The following is a 22,289-nucleotide window of genomic DNA, read 5'->3' as shown; positions in this document are numbered from 1 at the left end:
ACGTGGATTACACGAGAGAGGGAAAAACTGCATGATTTCCTCTGATTTTTCTCTCCACCACGGCAATCCAGCAACACAAGACATCCATTAAGAGCCAGGAACTGCAGCCCAATCTTGCCTCTAATGCCTTGCCCAGATGAATATGATGGGTACTCCAACCCCTCCCTGCAGTGCAGAGTCTCTGGTAATTGTACTTTGTGCTTTTCTTCAGAAGTCTCAAAAAGCAGCACACGGGAGGCTTCAATCCTCCCAGACTATGGACCCACCTTTTGGTGACATGGTGAGGTTCATTTGCACAGATTCAAAGCACACAGAGCCTGACTGCAGCACAATGCCTCGTTCTGTATTCACCTTGGATTCACACTGAATTAATCAACCCAACTTGTCATTCCAGGGGCCGGCAGCACCTCTGCCACCAGCCAGGAGCTGTCTGGCTGTGCTCTGCCACCATTCCTTGTCCCTCTGTGCAAACCCCACGCTGCAGAGGCAGGGAAAAGCCTCTTCTCCCATTTCTGCTGATGGAAAATGCCTCTGACTAGGACCTGTCCCAGGGACTGACAGCCCTGAGGAGATCTGGGATGAGCAGAACACCCTGTTTTTGAGGTGAATTTCAGACACTTCTGATGGGGCATGCAGAATATCCCCATTTATGCTGTAAGGAGAGAAGCTGCAAACACTTTCTGGCTCTGAGCAGCTGCAGGGCTGGTAAGTGTATTCTGGCCAGGAAAGTCCCCAAACTAAGACTAAAGGAGTGTGAGAAACAGAGCAGCATTTCTTTCAGCCTTAATTCACTGTACTGGGGGCTGGGAAAGCAGCTCCAAACCCTGAAGCAGGTGGCCAGGCTGGACAGCCCTTCTTGGGGACATGCTTGTGGCAAGTCCACACATTGATCCCTGAGCCACAGCCATCACTGTCCTGTTGAGCTGCCCTGCATTTACAGCACTGCCCCTGCAGCACAGCTGTTGGCAATGGACTGTGCAGGTCTTGCTCAGAGTAATCACTGTGATGATCACGAAGGTGACCTCATGAGGTTGAGGCAAACTGCTTGCAAGAATTTAACATATGGCTCATGTCATGAGTGGCAAAGAGCCCTGACACATCAGGACCTCATTTTCCCCCTGTCCCTGGTAAAGAGTGACATCCTTTACTAGCTCCTGTTATAATATCATATCCTTTACATAGGATAATGTCATATACTTTACTAGCTTCCTGTTATAACACCATCAAAGCAGATGGAGTTCAAGCAATAGAAAGGACAGTGGTGTGAAGGACAGGGTGCAGGGAGGGGTGGATGAGACCATCAGCTTGAAAAATGCAGAATGGAAATTGATCTGAGGCTTCTCAGCCTCATCCAGTGTTGGATGAGGGCTGTCATGGTGGGCTTGGAGAACCAGGCCCTGCAAGGGAAAAGTCAATTAAAGAGCCTGCATGAACCACACCCAGGATAAATGTGGCCAGCACCAAGGTGTATTTTTAAACTGGCAGAAGTGGCCTGCACAGACTTTAAGGCTTTTTGGTTTGGGTTGGTTTTTTTTGTTTTTTTTTTTTTTTTTTGGCACAAGCTTAATGAAAAGAAACTGCTTTAAAATCTAACTCCTGCACAGAGACAAGACCTATGACAGAGATTATGCTTAAGCCTACTGACACTTAATTTGCTGGGAAGCAATGCAGCTGCAGCAGCATTGAGAGGCTCAGAGAAGCCCAGTAGCATGTACATCATCAGCAAAAGGCTCAGGCTGAGCCTCTGCATGCACATACTGGACATCAAAATGTTATCAGCAGCCTCAGAGTCTGCTGGTCAGGGATTAGTAAACAGCCAGAGGAGCTGATAACAAATTGCAAACTTTATAGCAAAGAGTGAGTTAATTCCAGGCTGTCATTGCTACCATCTGCACTTCCAGAAAGACTTTTGTCAGACATTTGGCAACCAATCCTTCTGAGCAGCAAAGGCAGTTGCTGTGCCTTGTTATGAACTACAGAGTCCAGATTGTGAACTCTTTCCCACCAGCATAAATCATGCACTCAAGTCGGAGGATTTACTCTGGGACATGTGACAAAATCTGCCACTTAGTTACCAATATAAAACATAGAATTTAACCAATTATCTTGTAAAATATCTTCTGAGTACATTACCATGGAGTAAAAAAAAAAAAAAGAAACTTTTATGATCTATGGAATTCTAGAAATAGTTCTTTCTAGGCTGCATGCCTTGGCTGGAAGTATTTTTGGCTTAATTAAAAGCTTTCAAACCTGTGCTGATGTCCATAAAAGCAGAAGCCCTTATAAACACAGAGAGAAACTGAGATGCTGAGAGCAGAGAAAAATCTGTGGCAGCAAACATATCTTCTCAGCACCTCTGAAAAGCAGATTTGTATGATGAGTGCAGTCTGAATACATCATGCCCATATTCCAACAGCAAGTCTCACCTTCCCAAAAAACAAGAGAACTTGGGAAGCAGAAATAGGCTCAGTGCTGCAGAGCCAGAGGTACACAGTCAGGCAAGGGAGAGCATTAGATCCCTGATCGTTAATTCCTCTGCACATAACCCGGAAAAAATGTGTGTGCTCAATTTCTCTCTCACAAAATGTCTCCTTCGCTTCATATTTTTCGCATACACCAGCCTTGGCGTGCAGTCAAGAAAATGTTAACATCTCTGGCAAAAATCTACAGCCCCTTCTTAACAACATGTGCAATCCATTTCTTCCAGCCCCAATAGCATTCTTCCACCCTGCTACTCCCCCACACACATGGACACTCTTTTTTTTTTCATCTGCAGACACCCTCTCCTGCTCTTCCTCTTCTCCATCCAGTCAGACACATTCCAACTGTCTCTATTTCTCCATCTCTGTCTCACACATATGTCTTGCTGGGCAGAGAGCAAATTGGCAAACACAAGCTAGATATGGAAGCAGGGAGATACAAACACAGCCACAGTCTGGACTCTGTCTTGGAGGAATTTCTAACTCGCCTGTAGGAGCGGATTTATGAGTTATCAGTTGAACCACTTGAAAGTCCTCCTGCATTATCCCAGAGCTGGGCTGGGATTTATCAGAAGGAGCTAAGCCATGGTGTGTGGAAAAGAAGACTTAAGTTACTTCTTAATAACTACAGTCTAGAAGACCTGTGTATTTTCTCCTGCAAGAAGGCACAGGTTGGTCTTTGGTTTGGGAATAGCAGCTGAAAAGAATGGGCCAGCTGGGAACCACGGTGAAGGACATGCCATGGAACAGGGGCCACAGGCCCAGCCAGCCCAGAGCAATGAGTGATGATGCTGTCTGTGACTGCAGCTCCTCAGGAGACTCATATGTTCCTTCTTTTATCAACTTTTCAGTGACAGACCTTCAATCACCAGCTCAGCCAGCTAAATGAGCAACAGCATCTCTTCTTTGCAGAGCAGGGAAACAGAGCCAGGCTCTGCCTTGGCCCTGTCACGCCTTTCTGCAAGTCCCCCACTGTACAAAGGGTGGAAAAAAGTCTTTCCTAGCCTAGGAATTTCTAGTTAAATCTATTTTTTTAACTATTAGGTGGTTCTACTTACAGTGATGGAAGACAGCCTTGGCTGGAGAAGTCCCATGACACACAGACACACAGTGATGATGGAGACAGGTGACAGATTCACAGGATGGCAGTGACATGGAGACAGGAATTTGCACGCAGCAGTCATGGAGGTGATGTGGGCAAGAGATGAAGGAAGCACAAAAGGAAATGGTGATGAGCAGGACAGCAGTGACATCCCCCCTCCCTTTTTGCTCTCCTCAAGCACAGACTCAATCAGACTAAATCAGGCAGAGAACATGCACAGCAGGAATGCCACACCTGCCTGTTCCCCTGAATGAGCAGTCTCTCCTGAACTGCCATGAGTACTGCACCTGCTCATCTGACTCTTCCTCACCAATTTCTGCATGGGGCCACTCCTGCTACCCTGATGGGTGTTACACAGCAGCCACGGCTGCTTAGGGGACAGCTGAGCTTCTACTGCCACCTCTTTGGAGGAGAGTGGGACCTAAACAGCCCCCACAGACCTCTTCTCTCTAGAGGGGAATTTTGCTTTCAAAAAATGACTGTTTCCCCATTATGCCAGGAGAATTCAGTGCAGAAGAACCCAGCCCCACAGCTGGCATGGAAGATACCACTGTCTCCACTAAAGGTACCACTAGTGATCAGTAATTAGCAAGACTAATTACAGCCCCTACTTGGCTGTGCAGAACACACCTTCCCTTCCCCTCTGAGTCTCCTCAGGGCCATTACCATCCCCCCTGCCTGCAGGGCCTAGGATGGGACTGCAGAGATTCCTGGGGTGTTTTCAGCAGGCAGCACTTCAGCTGCAGGACAGGTCACTGTATTTCAAGCCAGACACAGCCCTCTGGTGCTGTGCAATACCATGTACCATCATCTTCTCTCTTCCAGAGCAGGTCTAGCGGGTAAGAGAAGACCCTCAGTGTGTTATTGAACTCTGAGGTTTCTGTCTGGCTTCCTGGGACCTCTGCTAGGCTCTGAAGAGCCTGCTGTTCCACCCCTGCTCTGTCCTGTCCTGTAGCAGGCTGGAAGGAAGGACTTCCAACTGTTTTTCTGCAGCTGATGGCCTCTCATCCCACTGCACATAGGGCAGGGCTCCTCAGAAAGAAGTGTCTCCCCTCTTCTCAGCAAATTACCCTGAGGGGAGCAAGCAGACTGCTCTGAGCAGCACACACCTCACCCTGACCACCCTGGTGCTGTGGTAGCCTGGAATGGGGGTGGAAATGGGGGGACATGGTGGGATGGAAGCTGCATTCCAGTGTCTGTGGAGGAAGGGGTGTGGGGCAGAGGGCAGGCTCCTTGCACAAGGCCAGGCTTCCCTGTACAGTTTCTTCTGTCACCAGTGGCTGCAACGCTCACGTGCTATGGGGTGGCTGGACTCTTGTGTACTCACCATCTGCCAAGTTGTCTGAGTGCCAGAAGCTACTCATGTTAAACTCCAAAAGGAAGCTGTCAAAAGAGCAAGAACAGAGGATGCTTTTTCAGCAGCCTGGAAGGATGCAGGTGTCAGGGAGATGGCCCTGTCGCCCAGTGAGTATCAGTTCAAAAATGTTTACTACAAATTTCTGGCAGTGCAAGTCTGATTTTTTAGATTTTTAATTTTTTTTTTCCCTCTCCACATGCTAGAATGTAACTCTGTATTGTGGGATCTGTACTGTGGAAGATCTGAATGGGCTTTTTCCTGTGCAAGGGGCTTGTCAGTGAAGGAAGGAACAAGGATGGCAGCCCCTGAGGCTGGGAGGGGATTCAGCCACTATAGGACTCACCTGAGGAGCAGGCATGATGGCCATCAGAAGCCCAGACTCTGGCTGTTTGGAGGTAACTACATGGAATTGTTCTGTACCAACAGGCTAAAACCCTCAGAGCTGGACCTTTACCACATCTCCCCTTTTGCACACCCAGCAAGCTGAGCAGTGGCACTTCCATCCTAATTTGAGCTTGAACTCCGATTCACCCCAGGAGTCTGAGGTGAACCCAAACCCAGAGGAGAGCCTCCCCTCTCTCCCCCCTTGCCTGGCACTCAGACCTGAGCTGCTGGGCTTGCTGCCTTCAGCCTTGTCCCCCCGTGAGAGGAAGATGTGCATTCGCTCCTCACGGGCAAGAGCACTCGGCACCGAGGATCTGCACAGAGCCCCAGGAGACCCAAGTCCTATTTCTGACTCAGGCACTTTGTACTGAGTGATTTCAGGTAAATCCCAGACCCTCTGTGGGCCTCTGCCTCTCAAAATGGCAATAGTAATAGCTTTCTGTCTCCCAGGAGCACAGTGCAGAGCTGAATGTCAGGAGAAGGCTGACAGCAAAGCCCTACACAGGGGCTTCCACTTGCAGCCTTCCCAGCTCTTGCCCCTCCTGGTGTGAGCCTCCCAAACACCCCCATCTTTTGGTACTCACATGAGGAAATCACTTATCAGCCACTTCACTGCAGCTACAAAGGCATAAATTGGCTGGAGAACAAAAGAAGAAATGAGAAATACCATAAGGAGCTGGTCAGAGAATTTATAATTGTTATGCAGGACCCCACGTTTTAGACCAAGTCCCTCCACTGATCAGAGCTCTTGAAGACAGGCTGGAAATACAAGGTCTGGGCATCACTGGAAAATGTTCAAAATACATCAAAAGCCAGCAGAGCTGCCCTGCTACTAATAATACCTCCTCACCCCTCCCCATGAGGGTCAGGGAGTTTATCAGGAATGTATGAAGGACTTTGAAGATGTAATTGCTTGATGATTTCTCTCCAGTGTGGATGACCTTCAGAGCTCAGAGCAGGAGAGAAACACAGCTAAATGGGACAGCACCAGTTTAGGATGCTTTTGTGTTCTGAGAGCAAGTGGTGTTTCTGGGACAAGTGACAGCACTGCCCAGGATTTAGTATTATCTGCCATTGATTGATTATGCTTAACTGTGCTTTCATCCAGCTTTTCCTCAAGATGGCATGACTTCTATCATCTTCTTGCTTTTCAGCTACAAATTGGAAATCCAGCATTATCCCAGGGACAATTCATCTGCAGAGGATAGTGCTGCTTCTTTTCCTCATGGTAACCACGTCTAATTTTCATCTCCCCCTCTCATAATCATGCCCATGTCCTCAAACCCAAAACAGATGTGGCAGTCACGGGATGCAGGATAATGTTCCATTACTGATGACTTCTCTTCAGGCAAAATAAATCAGAAAATAGTAAAATGTAGAGATGGTTGGCAATTTTACTGATTTTTATGTCTGTATACGAAAAACTGGCTTTTCTTGATTTCTTCCTTTTCAAGGGTTTTGCTAAGAGGGGAAGATGAGAGATGGAGGCTGAATGCTCTCCTTTTTATTTTCTTCCCAATTCACCTCATTTTTGGCAGCTCATAGTTTGTGACATTTCTTTCAGTAATCAGGATTGGAGGATATAATCAAGCAAATATTTTCACTACAATAATCATATGTTATCTAGCCAGCTCAAGTATAGCCATTGCAAACCAGACATTATTAAATAAAGTGTTATTGTTAAGAATGTTGTTAAAAGGTTAAAAGGCAGTATTTTGTTGAAAATTCTTTTACTGGAAAAAAATTACAATGTTACACTGTAAGGGTACTTCCTGCACTCCTTCCAGTATCAAAGGATCATAACAGTAATGAACACATCCCTGTTTAGGGTTGTGTCAAGCAGTTTGAAGTGGCCTAAGTGTTGAGTAGTTACTTTGTTTTGCCTGTCTGAGACAAGGTTAGGAAGGTGGAGTGGGATTGGAGTATGAGTTTGTATCAGCCTAAAGAGAGGTTGCTTTTGGGTACTTGACTCTGTTAGTGTGTTCCCTGGGCTACCAGCATTCTCCCTCTCCTGCTCCAAGCTCACTCATCCTTCCCCAATGACTGTCAGTTTTCCTCAGATGCTCTGTTCCCTGACACTGCAACTCTCCTTCTTGAGCTGAATAAAAACCATGCCCTGTAAAAGCATTCCTGTTCATTTCAGCTGCTAGCTGATTGCTTGGCTCCCAGGAGAACCTGCCATAGTTTAGCTCCTGTTCTTTCCCTGGTCCTTCCAATTTTCAGTGAGATCCTACATGGCAACAGAGTGCCACACTGGAAACCAACATCAGTGGCCACCACAGCTTCAGGAATCTGTCTGAGGTGAGTTTGGACAGTGGCATCCTGAAAGCAAACATCTCCTGAAGTCTCTAGGGGAATGTTGGAGCTGCCCTGCAGGAGGAAGCCTGGCCAGGGAGGTGGTGCATGGCGACAGCTACGTACGCTGAGCAGAGGCCGGGCGCCGCTGTGGTGGTGGTAGGGCACCTTGCACATTGCCTGGTAATCATACATGGTCACCCTGCAAGCAAAACACAACAGGCAAACAGTCAAAAGCAAGCAATGCAACCCCCCATGGGACAGGCACGTCAGCTTTTTCTCAAAAATGTCAGGTATGAACTGTTTCTTGGATTCAGGAAAGCAGTGACCTGATCACACGTGTCTTTGCTGTTTGGCCAGTGCTGGATCTTGCAGAGCAAGAAATACAGGCTCTGGATTAATGTAACTGGGTCAGCACAGGAGGAAATATGTCCCTAATTTCACACAGTGAGTAAAGCAAGCTATGAAGCAGAGGAATTATAATTGTAACTACCTCAGGTCCCCCTAGTTCCTGTTTTCAAGCCACTGAAACTCTGAACTCTCTTTTGACATTGGCTGAGGGAGTTGGGTGAGATGAACAGAGGTATTTTTAATAGAGAGAGAAATGTGGTCAGCCAGCTGCAATGCTGCATCTGTGGGGCTCTCAGACAACCACTCCCCAGAAAGGCTTTCTGAGTGGCAGGAGGAACTGAAGCACTTCTGTACCCAAAAATGCCAAGAAATGTTTCCCATAACATCTTGCCCTGGAAAAGACAGAGAAGCAGATGCTCTCTGGCCACACAGAGGTTGGAAGTTTCTGTCTCTCTCTGTGTTTTGCAGCAGGTGGAAGAGCAAGAGATGAGGAGAAACAGGAGAAACATCATCATCATGTGTGCTGATGATGGCTGAGCCAGGGAGCAGATGGGGCAGGTAGCTGAAGGAGCTCTTGTGTCTGGATAAGAGAGTCACCAGCATCACCAGCATGTGCATTTTCCCTGCTCAAGTGCTTCTCAGAGGGACCAACATGCTCTGACCCACGCAGCAGCAAAGAACAAGAAGCACAGTGTGGAGATCCCCCACTTACCGCCTGAACATGCCCATGTTTAGCAGCTGGGTCATCACTGAGCCATCCACTGCACCAAAAAATTTTCCAGTCTGCAAGCAAAAAAAAAGAGAAAAATAGAATAAACTGTAAATTTTCCAAATGCTCCATGGCTCCAGCTGATCTAGCTTGTCTGGAGGCTGCTATACACAAGGAGGATTTTTGTAAGGAGGAAATGCTGAGCTTTTGTCCTTTGGCTGGTTGGAAAGCTTGAGGGAGGACTTCCCCCAACACCAGCTGGGCATCCTGCACCATTCCTAGCACGCTTGGAAAAGATTTAGCCCACATAAGTCCCTGTGGCTTGTCAGAAAAAGGCAAGACTGTCAAGCTGCAGAGACCCAGGCATGCTGAATCACTGGAAGCCTGGACTCTCTCATGAGTTATTGGGAATCCATATTCTCTGGATCTGAATGCCTGAGTCTTCCATCTGAGCCTCTCTGCTACCCATGGGCACTGTGGTTTTGGAAACCTCTGCTCTCCTGCTGCCCTAGGTGAACTGGCCCACCATGCATGAGATGTGCAAACTGTGATGTACAGATTTCTTTAGGTAGCAAATGCAATATTACAGCTCACTGCTGTGTGAGTTCTGAGCAGGCAGTGGCCCAAACAACACAACACAAAGCCACCCATCCCTGTAGCTTACATACTGTGCACTGGCACAGCTAGGACTGAGTTGCATTTGGGGGGACAACAACCCCCCAGTTCTGCCTGCATGGCCAAACTAAAGGTGGGGCTTGTGGCCCTCTGCTTCCATGTATGCCTTGGAGTCAATAACCTCAAATAAGGACCCAATCTCAAATCTGCTAACTGCTGCTTTAGAGATTTCCTCAAACAAACAATTCTGGCCTTCCTGATTACTAAACCATGACAAACATATTGCAAAAATGCTTCAAACCTGTCAAGTCCTCTGCTTTGTTCACAGGCAAGTAAATGAAATGTTTGTAAATAATAAAAGTGCAGGTATGAGCTGTCCTCTCTCTGTTTTCCTGGCTCATGGGTCCTGACAGAGTAAATGGCTCCCATGTGTTATGGAAGCATTCACACAGTCTGGGATGTTTTGCTTTTCCACTGATAGGCTAGCAGTCATTTAGCACGTACTAGCAGATGACAGATGACTTCATTTATTTGAGTGGGACATTTCCACAAAAAAAGTCCAAACCCTTAGGCAGATTTACCTAAGATCACATGGTAATCATCCAGCAGTAGTGTTACATGGTTATGAGCCTCTTCCCAAAAGGCTTTAGAAGTCATTTCACTGCACAAATTGATGCATAACATCAACTCCCCTTCGAGCATTTAGGCTGTAATCGTCTCAGACAGTCCAATGTGCCTGAGCAAGCTCTAACTTTTTTCACCTCCCTCGCTCTTTCAATCTGATTAGGGTGGTGAAGAGGCCAGCTGCTTCCATTTAATACCAGTCTGCAGACCCAGCAGTGAGATTTAACACAGTGCAAGCTGCAGGCAGTGGGGCAAGGAGAGGGGGCCACTGCAAGGCTGTAAATGAGGCCCATCCTGTCAAGAGAGGCTGATGTCTGGCTGAATTTCTCCGTGCAGGACATCATTTGTATAGGTGTAAGAATGAGCAGCTATTAGTGGAAGCGAGAGTATGGCCAGGGAGTGTGTTCAGAAAGGCATCAGCAAACTGGCCTCCAACAGCAAACCAGACATTCAGAGCTTGCTGCTGTTTTAGGTACCCCATGCAGGCAGTAACAGAGAAAAGCATCACTTGGCAGAAACCAAAGCTGTCCCAAAACTGGAGCAAGGTTTTGTAAAGCAGCTCTCATCACATTCTGCTTCCTCCAGTGACTGCTGCTCTCCTAGGCATCCCTCTGCTGTGTTTCTCCTAACTCCCATCTCTGGGCAAGTTTCCATTTCAGGGGCTGACAGCACAAAGCATTGCTCTGACATCCTGCATGACACAGGCTGTGTCACTCCCCCCTGCAGCTGAGTGTGCAGGCACATGTGCAGGCTGTGCACAGCAAAGACATGCAACCCAGAGCACAAACATGACTCAAAAGCTACATCACTGCTCACATGCACCCATGCTTTGCTGGCCCATTGAGCAATTTACACTTTTTGTACACTCAGAAGCTGCAGACAAACAGGATCTGCCAAATTGCCCAGGCTTTGGGCAGGCAGGCAGCCTCCTCCTCCAGCATGGCTCAAACAGAGCCAGCTCTTGCTTCTCCACAAGCTCTGAGCTCTGGTGGCATCCTGACCTTTTGGCTGCCTCTCTGCACCCTGCTCCTGGAGTCCCACCTGGGCAGAGCTTGCAGACATCCTCTGCAAAATGCCTCAGGCAGAAGGCAGCAATCCTAGAAAAAGAGGTTTAGTGAGAGAGGGAACATCTGGATGCAGCAGGCGGAGGGAGCTCAAGACCTGGGATCCACAGCTGTGCCTAGGACTGGCAGTGAGAAGCAGCTAAAAACTCAGGGGTGGCTGTGGGGCCACAGCTGCAAACATGACAGAAAAAGCAGAGCAGCCCTCCCTGCAGCACAGCCTGACCCTGCCACTTATTTTCCCTTCCTCCCAGAGCACCTGGTCCTCACTCACTCCCTTCTCCTGGCTCTGTGTTTTAACTCTTTGCTCCCTCTGGGATGAGGCTGGATGGGGAGATTAGCTCGAATTAAGAGATTACCCATTCTTCCCCAAGTAATCCTGCAGGGAGCTTCCAACTTGTCACTCATTAAAATCCTGAGTCCCTTTTCCATGGTGGTTTCCAACTGCCAGTAAGCTTCCTGCTGCCTTCATACAGAGGTTATTAGAGCCAATCCCTCACCCTGATCCCCCATCCCAAGGGCAGAGGAGAGCAGAGCCTGAGCCACGCTGTCCTCACCCCATTCCTGTGGGAAGCTGCTCTGATTCCCAGTGTGGTCACCCAGGGAAGGAGGTGCAGGCAGCAGGCAGCTCTGGCAGGCAGAAAAGCCAAAATACCCACAAAAACCCAGGTACAGGATTTTTTTTGGCATTTTTTAAATGGATGTCTTAAGGAAAAACTACAGGATGGGACAGGGAAGGCCACACAGCAGCAAGTGATCCCATGCAGCAACATCCAGGTGGCATCTAGGAAACCCAGGGTATTGATTTAGTGCTGTCTTGAATTCCCTGTAGGGTTTAATGTTGTGGAGACTCACGGTGTCACCAGGAAATAAAAACAGTGACTGGAACAGGATAAAGAAATCAGAAAAAAAACAAACAGCAGTGAACTCTCTGAAGTCAGGGAAGGTAAAAGCTGGAGGAGGACAGCTCTGGTGCTTGCCAAAATGCCTGATCTTGGAGGTATGTGGATAATGTTTATAATTTACCCAAATCCACTATAATGCCATGTTTCTGCAAATCAGATCTTTCAGAGATGAGCTTTGGAAAAACCTATTTTCCATAAGATGCAGGAAAAAGTACTGAGGCAGAGCCCAGGAGGGCAGCGTTGAGGTCACACAGGTGACATGGTAGCTAAAGGGAGTAGCTGATGGACACATGTCATAGGAGTCAGTCTTTGAAAATGCCATGGGTGTCAGAGGAGAAAGCAATTCCCAAGACCACCAGCCCATCCCAAAAACTCAGTAGGGTCTGGCCACCCAGAGTGGGGAGCCAATGCAACTTTTACAGCATTTCCCTCCCTTAGTCTTTAAGTTCTATTTGCTTTTTTGTTTTTTTGGCACACCATATCATTGAAGGGACACTTCTACCAGACTGTTCAGTGTGCTGGGTAGGGCACTTTCCTACAGAAAAGAGGTTGGTTATCCCTTGCAATAAGCTCCCCTTGGTATCTGCCTTTATCCCCCCTGGTGCCTCTGTGTTGCTGATTGGTTTTGCTCTGTGAGTCTCAGAGTCTCATCTCAGGCTCTCTGAACTCACTGTGCAGTGCCTGCAGAATGCACAGTCTCACCTTTTTCTTTTGCCAGCCCATTCTGAATATGCTAACCAACCCAAGCCCAGGTGGGAAACCATGGGACTCATATAACTGATGTTTTCCATCTGAATAGCCATCTAAAAATTCTTCTTCTTTCTCTTCTGTCCCAGCTACTTTGTCCCTACTTCATGCTTCACTGTTTCACCAGGTTCTTGTAAGGGACTCTGTTCAAGGCTGAAGAGAACTGAAATTCCAGAGGTTATCTAGTCTCCCTTATCTCCTGATTTTGTCATGCTTTCAAAGAACTATAGCCGATAAGTTTTCTTCCTTGTGGAAACTGTGCTGCTTGTGCCAATTGCATCCACCAGGAATTCTGTTACCTTAATTTCCATTTCAATCAGTTTGTCACATGTTGAAGAAAATAATTTCTGGCATTGGACCTGCTGCCTTTTGGAAATACCCAAACTGCATTTGTTAACACGAGTACAATGGCAATTTTAATGAAACTCTGCGATTCTGTCAGTAACAAAACCCCTTCATTTCCCACTTCTTCTCTAAGCCCACTCTTACTATTGACTTATTGCTTTGTAGCTTATGAGACTGTTCCCACATATCACTTTCTGATGTCCAGAATTATGGGGTTTAATTATTTTGAAAGAAAAAGCTCTGTGGTGAATTTATCAGAGAACAGAAAAGTGTAGCTCAACCATGCAGTGGCTGGTAGTATTGATTTTACCCAGCTGCACAGGATGTCACATCAAACTTGTACCCCTTCAGCTCCCTAGAAATGGCTGTGGAACCACACACCTAATTTTTATTTCTATTCTGAGCCTTCTCCCTTGCTCCTTTCACCTCTGCAAATTCAGTAAATTCTCCAATTCTTTAGGTGTGTTCCTTCTTCCAATTTACTTAAATTATTTTGTCTTCATTTTTTTCCTTTAGCATTTTGCTCTTACCATCCCCTCAGTTTGCTTTCCTGAAGAACACCTTCTCTGACTTCAGAAGCACTCAAAAGTGCTGCTCCCTTCCCTTCCCTTCCCTTCCCTTCCCTTCCCTTCCCTTCCCTTCCCTTCCCTTCCCTTCCCTTCCCTTCCCTTCCCTTCCCTTCCCTTCCCTTCCCTTCCCTTCCCTTCCCTTCCCTTCCCTTCCCTTCCCTTCCCTTCCCTTCCCTTCCCCTGTCTCAGATCATCTTTCAATAGCATCTGTGCCAAGGGAACGCAGTCTAATTTCCTTTCTTCTGATCAAAAGATATTTTGACTAGTTCCTTCCTTATCACAGCAAACTCCTTCCTCAGCTAGGATGTGCTGTCACTCTGCTGGGAGCCTTCCCCCTCACTGCACAGTTTAATTTAATTACACCCAGCCACCCTTATTACACAATTCAACTTCATTTGTTTTAAGCAGCTCTGGTGGGTTATTCAGGAACAAGCAAACCCTGCTTTCCTCCTTTTCTTATGCTCTCTTACCTCTTCAGGTATTTTGGAAACAAGTATAAAGCCATTGTTGTCAATGAGGAAGCAGTTCAGAATCTGCAGAGATGGAAGAGAAGCAATATTAAAGATTTTGTGGCTTTTCCCCTGTTTGTGTTCAGGATGGAGCAGTGTGGATTTGTGATGATGCCAACAGCCTTGGCATTTCCACACCAAGCCCGCCAGCTCAGCTACCATGAGTTTCACACAATTCTTTTCCCTCTCTGCCTCCATTTTGAGGCATTGAGTCCATGAGCTGTGACAGATTTTGTCTCCAGCTGGGGCTCTGTGCAGGCCTAGCAGGCTGTGAGCCACACTTAAGGCAAGGCATCCTTCAGGAAGAGACAGGGTATTTGTAGTGCTCTTCTCTTTAGTAAAATGGTATCTAATACTTTCCATCTTCAGGTGTCAGAGTTTTATAACCACTCACAAAATAACCCTCTCCTCACCACTGAGTATCACTGCTGATCTACTTTTATTTTGCAAGCAGGAAATAGAGGCACAGAGTTTGGATGAAAACCCTTTCCTGCAGCCTGCAGGGAAATCTAGGAAGCAGAGAAAATCCTACATGAACACAAAACAAAAAAAATCTCTGGTGATCTCACTTTTCAGGGCAGAGGAGCTCCTGTCTCACATATTCCTGATACCAAGGCAGAAGCAGTGGCATAAACACAAAGAGAGTGTCCAGCATGCATGTCATCCTGCCAGCCACTTTTTTTTGGGAAGATCTGGGATGCCAGGGAGACAGATTTAAAGGAGATGGACTTTCACTGGCTGGAATCCCAATGTCTCTGCCCTGGCCCAGCTGGGGGGAAGACCTAAACTGCAGATTTGTCTCATTACTATGAGATCCTGTCCCCCAGCTGTGCAATCTCTTGTGAGGAGACAACAGGCACTGCCTTTTTTGGGGAGACAGAGATCCCCATGGAGCAGGTGGTCAATCACACCCACCACAGGTACAGAGAAGAAACTGAGGCAACTTACATCATCCTGACAGCTCAGTGGACAGGCACCATCAAAGCCACTGCACTGCAACGGGAAAGCAGAGAATTAACCATGGTGTGAAGGAAACTTCCCAGTCTGACCATGCAGGAGCTGCTCTGGCAGTCACTCCCCCACCACCAGAGGCTTTCACTGCTGGGACTGAGGCAGCAGCAGCTACAGTGACCCCACAGATCTCTGACTCCCCATACACCCCACACTCACACAGCCAGACAAGTTTTCCTTACTCATTCAACTCCAGGTTTCCCATAGCAGGCTCTCAGACATCCAGAACATTAAAGCAATTTATTAATGCTGCAGCAACACAGAAAGAGCTCAAGCATGTGCCTCTGAGGAGGGGCCCCAAACAAAGGAAACTGGGCTTTTATACCCTCACAGCCCATGTGTGATCATCTGGGGTCATCCTGCTGGGACATCTGCTCCTGCTGTGTCTCCAGGTGGCCGGACACCTGGCTGTCCCACATGTCCCCGTGGTGCCCTTTGTTGTGCAAAGGGTCAGTGCCAGGTCACAGCCTCTTGCCTGGGGCTCCCAGAGCTCAACCTGCAGCTGCAGCCAGAGCCACCTGCACTGAGTATATCCCTCAGCACATGGCATGAGCTCATCTTACTGTCTCCCCCTTGGGACTTCTGGGCTGAAGGTTTGCAGAACAGCATCCCAGACAGCTCTGCAATTCAGCTGGCATTTCCACCAGGACGAGCTTGGCAGCACCCCCAGGTCAGCCACTCCAGCTCCCCACCTCTACCAGCAACATCCCCTCTCCTGAGGGCTCAGATCCTGCACCTGCCTCCCTGACATGTGCCCAGCAGGACCTGTGCACTCCGAGCAGAGGAGGCACTTGTAAAGAAAGGGCAAAAGCAAAGGTTATTGTGCACCAGGGAGAAACCAGCATGCATTTCAGCATCTGTTAGTATCTGGACTAAGAACATAGCATGGTATTTTAGATCAGGGTTCTTCTCAGGCAGGGATTTTTTGTTGTTGTTGCTGTTGGTTTCTTTATTCTCCAGACAGCTAATGATAAAATAGGATGTGAATGGTGCACATGTAGCCCAAGGCAGCATCCACTTCTTTCATTTAGAATTTCTGCGTAGTGGACTTGACATGTGTTTCACAACACTGAACTGGGTGGGCACACGAGGGGTTAAGTGGTGAGTAACAAAGCCCTTCAGGTGCTTATTGATTTCATAATTGTTCAGAATTTGCCGTGGCTGCATGTGTTTGTCTCTTTGTGTTATTTTTTAATTCTATTTTCTCCACTAGCAGAGGGAAGAAAGCTGACACAGTGTTGCCTTTTCTGTGCATGGAGTCCCCTTCCTGCCAGAGGTTTTCTGGGGTCGGGGAAGGACACTGACATAGCACATAGCCTGTCTGCTCTCAGCCTGCTACCCACTATTTTCTCAAAACCCTTAGACATAAAATCCAACCCCTTTTCTGGGTGATTCTCAGTAACAAGAGGTAAATTGGCCATTCCAGACCACAACAAGACCGTAACTTTCAGTTAGAATTTGTTTCTCCCCTTGAGTTTTGCAGAACAAAACCAATTTTCTGTCCCTCTGTTCAACTTCAGATGAGGTTTGGAGATGCCTGAGTTTGTTTCAAGTCCCACAGCTTTGCAATATCACATGCTCATACTCTGAATCCAGCTGGCTTTTTGAGACTCTAGGGATGATGGTTAAAAAAAAAAATTCCTTTATCCACAGCTGCAAGCACCATCTCACCCCTGCCTCACCACAAAGCAACACATGGTTGTTTTATTTCCCTGGATGTATTCCCAGAGGTCACCTTGTGCTTCACCCTGCAGGTTCTTTCCTTTGGTCAGGAGAGAAACATGGTCACAACAAACCACAGTTATGGCCTTGGGGGATAACAAATTCAGAGCCCAGGGTTCAGATATCAGCACAGAAACCCAGGTGAACCACAGTGGTTTTCCACAAGAAGGGCTCGTGTCTCACACATCCTGCTCAGCAGAGTGAGGGCTGAGTCTCGCTGCCACTGCACTTCCAGACCTGGAGAAGTTCCAGCAGTGCCTGGTGCTGGGCTGGCCAAGCAGCAGCAGCAGCAGCAGCACAGCCAGGACCCTGCTTTGAGAGCACTGGCAGCTTGCAGGGAGCCCCTGAGAGGGGGCAGAGCTGAGCCTGTGCTCCCTGGTTTTTCTGAGATGATATCTGCTGCTCCCTCCTCAGAGACCAGCCCACCTCACAGCATCCTCCTGCTGTTGGTCAGGTCTCTGTGACCCAGAGCACTTTGAGCTTTGCCAAAGACACTTAATTACTGTGAAGATAAACACAGCCTGTGACAGGTTTGGACCCTCTCCAGAGGCTACAGACAAGGGACAGTGCCTATGATATGCTGGCACACAAATGACACAATTAGGAAGCCAAGCCAGGCATGCCAGGATGCCTCCCTGTCTCCAGCTTTTGTCCACTTACATCAGTGTCATTGGGCTGGGAAGCACAGCGTGGACATCCAGAGCAGCACAGCATCAGTGAGGCAGGAGAGAAAGAGAAAACAAAATCTGTTAGTCATTCCTCTGTCCAACAGTGCTCACATCCTGGGAAAGCACATGGAGCCTTTTTTCACACCAGCACCTACCAGGGCCACGGCTCACAGCCACTTGGCACACAGGCCTCCTTCACCTGCTTTCATAAGGCCTCCCAGCTTCACTTAACACCCATGAGGGCTTGTTTGTGTGAGAGCTGCCTGGCCATGGCCCTGAGCAGGGTGTTTAAAACTAAGCTCTCTGTTGCTGTTTCAGGATCGCTCATGTGCTTTGCAGAAATCTTTTTAGCTCAGGTTAGGTTTATGTGATCCCCACCTGCGAGGATGCTCCTGTCATCACAGAGCAGCTTCCTGCCCTCCTACCTTCTCTGTCATCCCTGTCTGATGACAGTTCCCTCTCCTGACAGCAGAGAGCTGCTTTTGCTGTGTGCTGCTACAGTCCTGCCATGCTCACCCCTCCAGCACACCCCCCTGAAAGCAAAGCCTGGGAAGAAAGCCCCTGGGTGATGAGGGAAAGGTGTTTCATTTGTCTTGCTTCCCAGACCAGGGGAGTTGTTTTAATTATTTCACTTCCTTCACTCCAGAAGAGTATCTAATATTAGGACAACAATCAAAAGCATATCCCTGGAGCAAATAATTTTTATTTTGGCAAGCTGGTAGCGTTTTGTTATCATTATCAAGATGATAAGAGAAGGCAGTAGATTTTTTTTCTGTGTGCCCAAAATTGCAGATTTCCATGAGTTTTCTGAAAGGCTGAATGAGCCCAAGCATATTTTCACAATTAAATGTGTCACATTCAGCCCAGCTAATGCCAGGCCAGGATGCTGACACTGTCACCACGGCATCTGCAGAACAGACTCATGGCTCACACGGCATTAGTGCTGTCAAAGGATTGCAGAAATGTGTGACTTCAAACTAATCTACTTCATAAATCTTTTAATAAGAATTCCACAAAAGCCCTCATTAAAATGCCATCATATGTGATGTAACATAGCATTGACCTTGCTTACAAAGAGCACTGAATTGTGTCTCTGCATGATTGCTGATGCTCTTACCTGTTGCATGGCCATCCAAAACTTGCGTTGCAGCAAATCCAGCTTTATTTGCACACCCACAGCTGCAGAGAACAAAAAAAAAAAGAGGAGAGGATCAAAAGAGGAGCATTAAAGACAAATACAAGTTGGGAAAAGAGGAGTAAATATTTGCCCAAGGTGATGGGATGGAAATCACAACTGCAACCTGCCTCCAAGTGTGAATGGTAAGCGCTGAGTCAGACTGCCAAGTGAGAGTCAGAGGTTTAACAAGGGAGAGGAAAAGGGGACACTGACTGTACCAAGGTACTGAGATTTCCCTCACACTAAACACTCTGAAGCTACAAACAGATCAACAACAACACCACCAAAAAAAAAAAAAAAAAAAAAAAAAAGAAATCCCCCAAAAGCCCCCCAGGGTGGCATGAGCTTTTCCCTTTGTCTTTTTATGGATGTTTGTGATCACCCCAGCCTCAACTCTTATACCACACAGCATCAATCAGAAATAAAGTAGGCCAGTGAGGAAGGGATTAATTTGAAAACCCACCTGTCTCAAGGGGGAACCACAGAGATTTAGGTTTTTCCTAAGCCACTACAAAAGCACAGAATAATGAATGCCACTTGACAGGAAGTCGATTATGAATAGTGATTTGTTACCTGGTCCCAGCCTAGTGCACGGTGGGCTAAGCAGAACTCTGTGTGTATGTGTGTTTCTTAATGAAGTGTGTCCTAATTTCCTGGCTTAATTTCCCTTCTATCCCTAGCATCATGCTCCTGAATTAAGGCATAGTTGCAGAGGAGAAAGGATGGTGCAGGGTGTCCCTGACAGGACAAGCTGGCTGTCCCTGGGTAGGCTGCCTACAAGCACACACAATAACCAGTGCAGTCGTGCACAGCCTGGCGTGGTGATGGGGAACAAGTGGGCTGTGTGTCAACTAGTTGAATCCAAGAGCTCTGGAGGAATTACAGCCTCAAGCAGGACCTTGAAATAGAATATAAAGTGCAAGTGAGGGAGAAAAAGTAATACAGGGAGGGAGATCTGGGGCCTTTTTCACAACCACCAATATCAGGAGGATGAAGTATTGCTGTTTCTAGAGATTTCCTCTGAATTAAAAGGAGCTTCAAAGGGGGGAACAGATCCTTTAAATCTGAATCATGCCGTGTGGGTGCTTTTAAGCTAACAGTGTGATCTGATGCTCTAATTCAAATGGGTATGAATTAAAACTGGAGTATGCAATGGTATATTTTCTTGCCTCATGTACAGAGACCCTAGCACCTGGCACCAGCTCTGTGTTTTATACCAGTGTCCTTGTCACATTCCTACTGCTGGTACCTCTTACAAATCCCATCTATCAGAGACACATTTCTCATCCAGCTCTCCCTGCTGCAAACTGAATCTGACTGCCTGTCTGTGGGGGAAAGGAATGGTTCTGTGGAGCTGCACTGCCCTAAGCCTCGCAGAGCACAAACCAGGCAGGACAAAGAATGCAAACAAAGGAGGAAGGACAGGGCTGAGTCTGGCCTGGGTGAAGATTCCCCAGCTTCAGCAAGGCTGTGGCAGGCTTGGTTTGGCTTGGTGCCCTGCTGGCAAACCGACACGCCATGACAGCAGGCAAGCGGTGCTGTTGCTGCTGAGTCCCATGAGGCCCACGCACCCAATTTGGTACACAGCTTTAAATAAACTCATCCTTTCAAACCAGCTCAAGGAAGAGTCCTTCCCCTTATCACAGCAGATCACATCAATGGGACTGAGTATTACCCAGGACATACAGTTTTCATGAGACTTGAAGAGGAGTCGATACCTACATAACTAACCTTGCAATGCAGACTTACACAGTGGCTCGTGTTTTTGCCACTGGGAACACTTGGCCTCAAATTGTTCTTCAGAGAGGTTTTAGACCCTGGTTGTAAATCCTTGCTTCTGCCCAGGAGGCATAAGCAGCACATACCCAGACTGGACAGAGCTGCCTGCAACATGTGGGGTTGAAGAAACCTGTGGGGTCAGCCTGGTGGCCAGTGGCAGGGACAAAAAGTGGCAGCTGCTGGCAAGAACTGTGAGAAACTTTCACATATTTGGGTGACACGAGTAAGACATGAGAGCTGAGGAGAAGCAGGCCACAATGAACCCCCCCAGTGCTAGTAACAAATAGTCATCTGTGTGTCTTCACACTGTTGGTGAGGTCAAGGAGAAAGGAGGAAAGCAGTGATCCAATCTGAGATAAGGATGATGCTATAGCTCAAGTGAGAGGGAAAAAACTGAAATAAACTCCTCTGTGCTTGTTCCAAAGAACAACTGATTGTTAATGAGCCTTTTTGCCCTGGTGGCAAAGGGTACACTGCATCAGAGGGAAGATCTGAGGTCCATGAAATGATGAGCAGCTGCTGCAGAGTCCCCAGAGACACCATGGCTAACATTTTATTCCTACTCACATGCACTGTGCCACTGCAGCAGGCCAGCAATGCAGTAAAGCAATGCTGAGCCCCTGGCACAGGTAGGCATCACTGTGTTTACACATGATGCCTACCTGTGCACCACTTGCCACTCCCCACCCTGCCTGCAAAGCCATGGCTGCAGCTCCTGGGCTTTCCCTGGAGCTGTGCACTGCTGTTCACTGTGGAGAGAAGTGCCTTCCCCTCCACCTGTTCATGCCTGTGCTGAGCATGCCTGCTTCATTAGCTCATCCTCTGCTTGCCCCTCTTTCTGTCTGCAGTCTCTGGCTTCTCTCCTTGATTATCCATATATTGTTCACATAAGGAGCTCTCCCCAAGATTTAATTCTTGGGCCTGCTGCACAATAAAAAGGCATAACAAAGTCTCAAGATTGCATCCTGCAGAGTGCTTACCAAGGTTTACCTTGCCATTCACAACCTGTTTTCATGGTAGCTGGTCCAATGGTTACATAAAACCTGTGATTCAACTGGAAGGTACCAGAACAGCAGAAAAGCCATGCCTGTACCATCCATTTGCATTTTCTAGTCTCTATTTCTGAAATATTCTTATTTTCCCTCCCTAGTTAGTAACTTGAAATTTTGAGTCCTCTAAAAATTTCACTTCAAAAGATAACTTCCAGACACATTAAAAAGAACAAAAAGCCCAAATCAGCCTGTTTTATGATACTGGACCTGGTAGAAGGGGCAGTTTAAGTACATCAACATAACAGTAATTCTTGCAAATGCGAGCTACTGAGGTCCTCATCAAGATGGAGGAAGGCAAGATAGGGGGCTGATTTTGGGGCTAAGGCTACAGCAGCCTGTGGGAGAGCACAGAGGAAATCCCAATGGTGGTCGTGGGCTGGATTTGGCTGCTTACTGCATCCCTGTACCAGCAGGTGATGTCAGGGAGGGCAGGGAATGCCTGTCACTGATGGATGTCACGGCACCTGACGCATGCACCTATGGCTGAACACACTCTCTGCTGCACCCAAAGCTCAGGGGAACAAACTGTGGATCTTTCACCCATTCCCCTTGTTCCAACTACCCACTAACAGCACCCCTCAAGTTTTCCCTGAACCCCTAAGGAAACAGGCACTGGGCTGTGCTGCCCACGGCGGGCACCTCTCAGTTATCTCCCTCTTGGATGCACTGCCTCCCCACCACCGTCTCTGGAGCCCTGGAAGGGGGGTGGGAAGGGGGTGCCTTTCTCCCAAACCCACCAGGTTCTCCCCTGCTGTGTCCCCATTGCTGCAACTGCTTGTCTGGCTCCTATGCAAAAGCCAGGGCTTGTCCCTTTTCATCCTGATGCC

The 22,289-nt window shown here is 47.7% G+C and overlaps 1 protein-coding gene and 1 pseudogene across 1 annotated transcript in view; one reads left to right on the top strand and one right to left on the bottom strand.

Annotated features, from left to right (window-relative positions):
- CACNA2D4 (calcium voltage-gated channel auxiliary subunit alpha2delta 4) overlaps positions 1–22,289 on the bottom strand; it is a 119,845-nt gene that overhangs the window by 5,388 nt on the left and 92,168 nt on the right. Inside the window, exons 28-36 of the mRNA XM_066549571.1 lie at positions 18,572–18,633; positions 17,447–17,461; positions 15,002–15,046; positions 14,015–14,077; positions 8,682–8,752; positions 7,745–7,820; positions 5,908–5,960; positions 4,910–4,965; positions 3,539–3,559 (exon numbers count right to left, since the gene is read on the bottom strand). Coding sequence (XP_066405668.1) covers positions 3,539–3,559; positions 4,910–4,965; positions 5,908–5,960; positions 7,745–7,820; positions 8,682–8,752; positions 14,015–14,077; positions 15,002–15,046; positions 17,447–17,461; positions 18,572–18,633 — 462 coding nt within the window. The remainder of the gene's footprint in view (positions 1–3,538; positions 3,560–4,909; positions 4,966–5,907; positions 5,961–7,744; positions 7,821–8,681; positions 8,753–14,014; positions 14,078–15,001; positions 15,047–17,446; positions 17,462–18,571; positions 18,634–22,289) is intronic.
- Positions 2,049–3,062, top strand: LOC136556475 (uncharacterized; annotated as a pseudogene).

Source organism: Molothrus aeneus, chromosome 5 (assembly GCF_037042795.1).
Source record: "Molothrus aeneus isolate 106 chromosome 5, BPBGC_Maene_1.0, whole genome shotgun sequence".
NCBI classification, from domain to species: Eukaryota; Metazoa; Chordata; class Aves; order Passeriformes; family Icteridae; genus Molothrus; species Molothrus aeneus.
The sequence above is the reverse complement of the archived record's forward strand: the minus strand, read 5'-3'. Positions and strand labels throughout refer to the sequence as shown.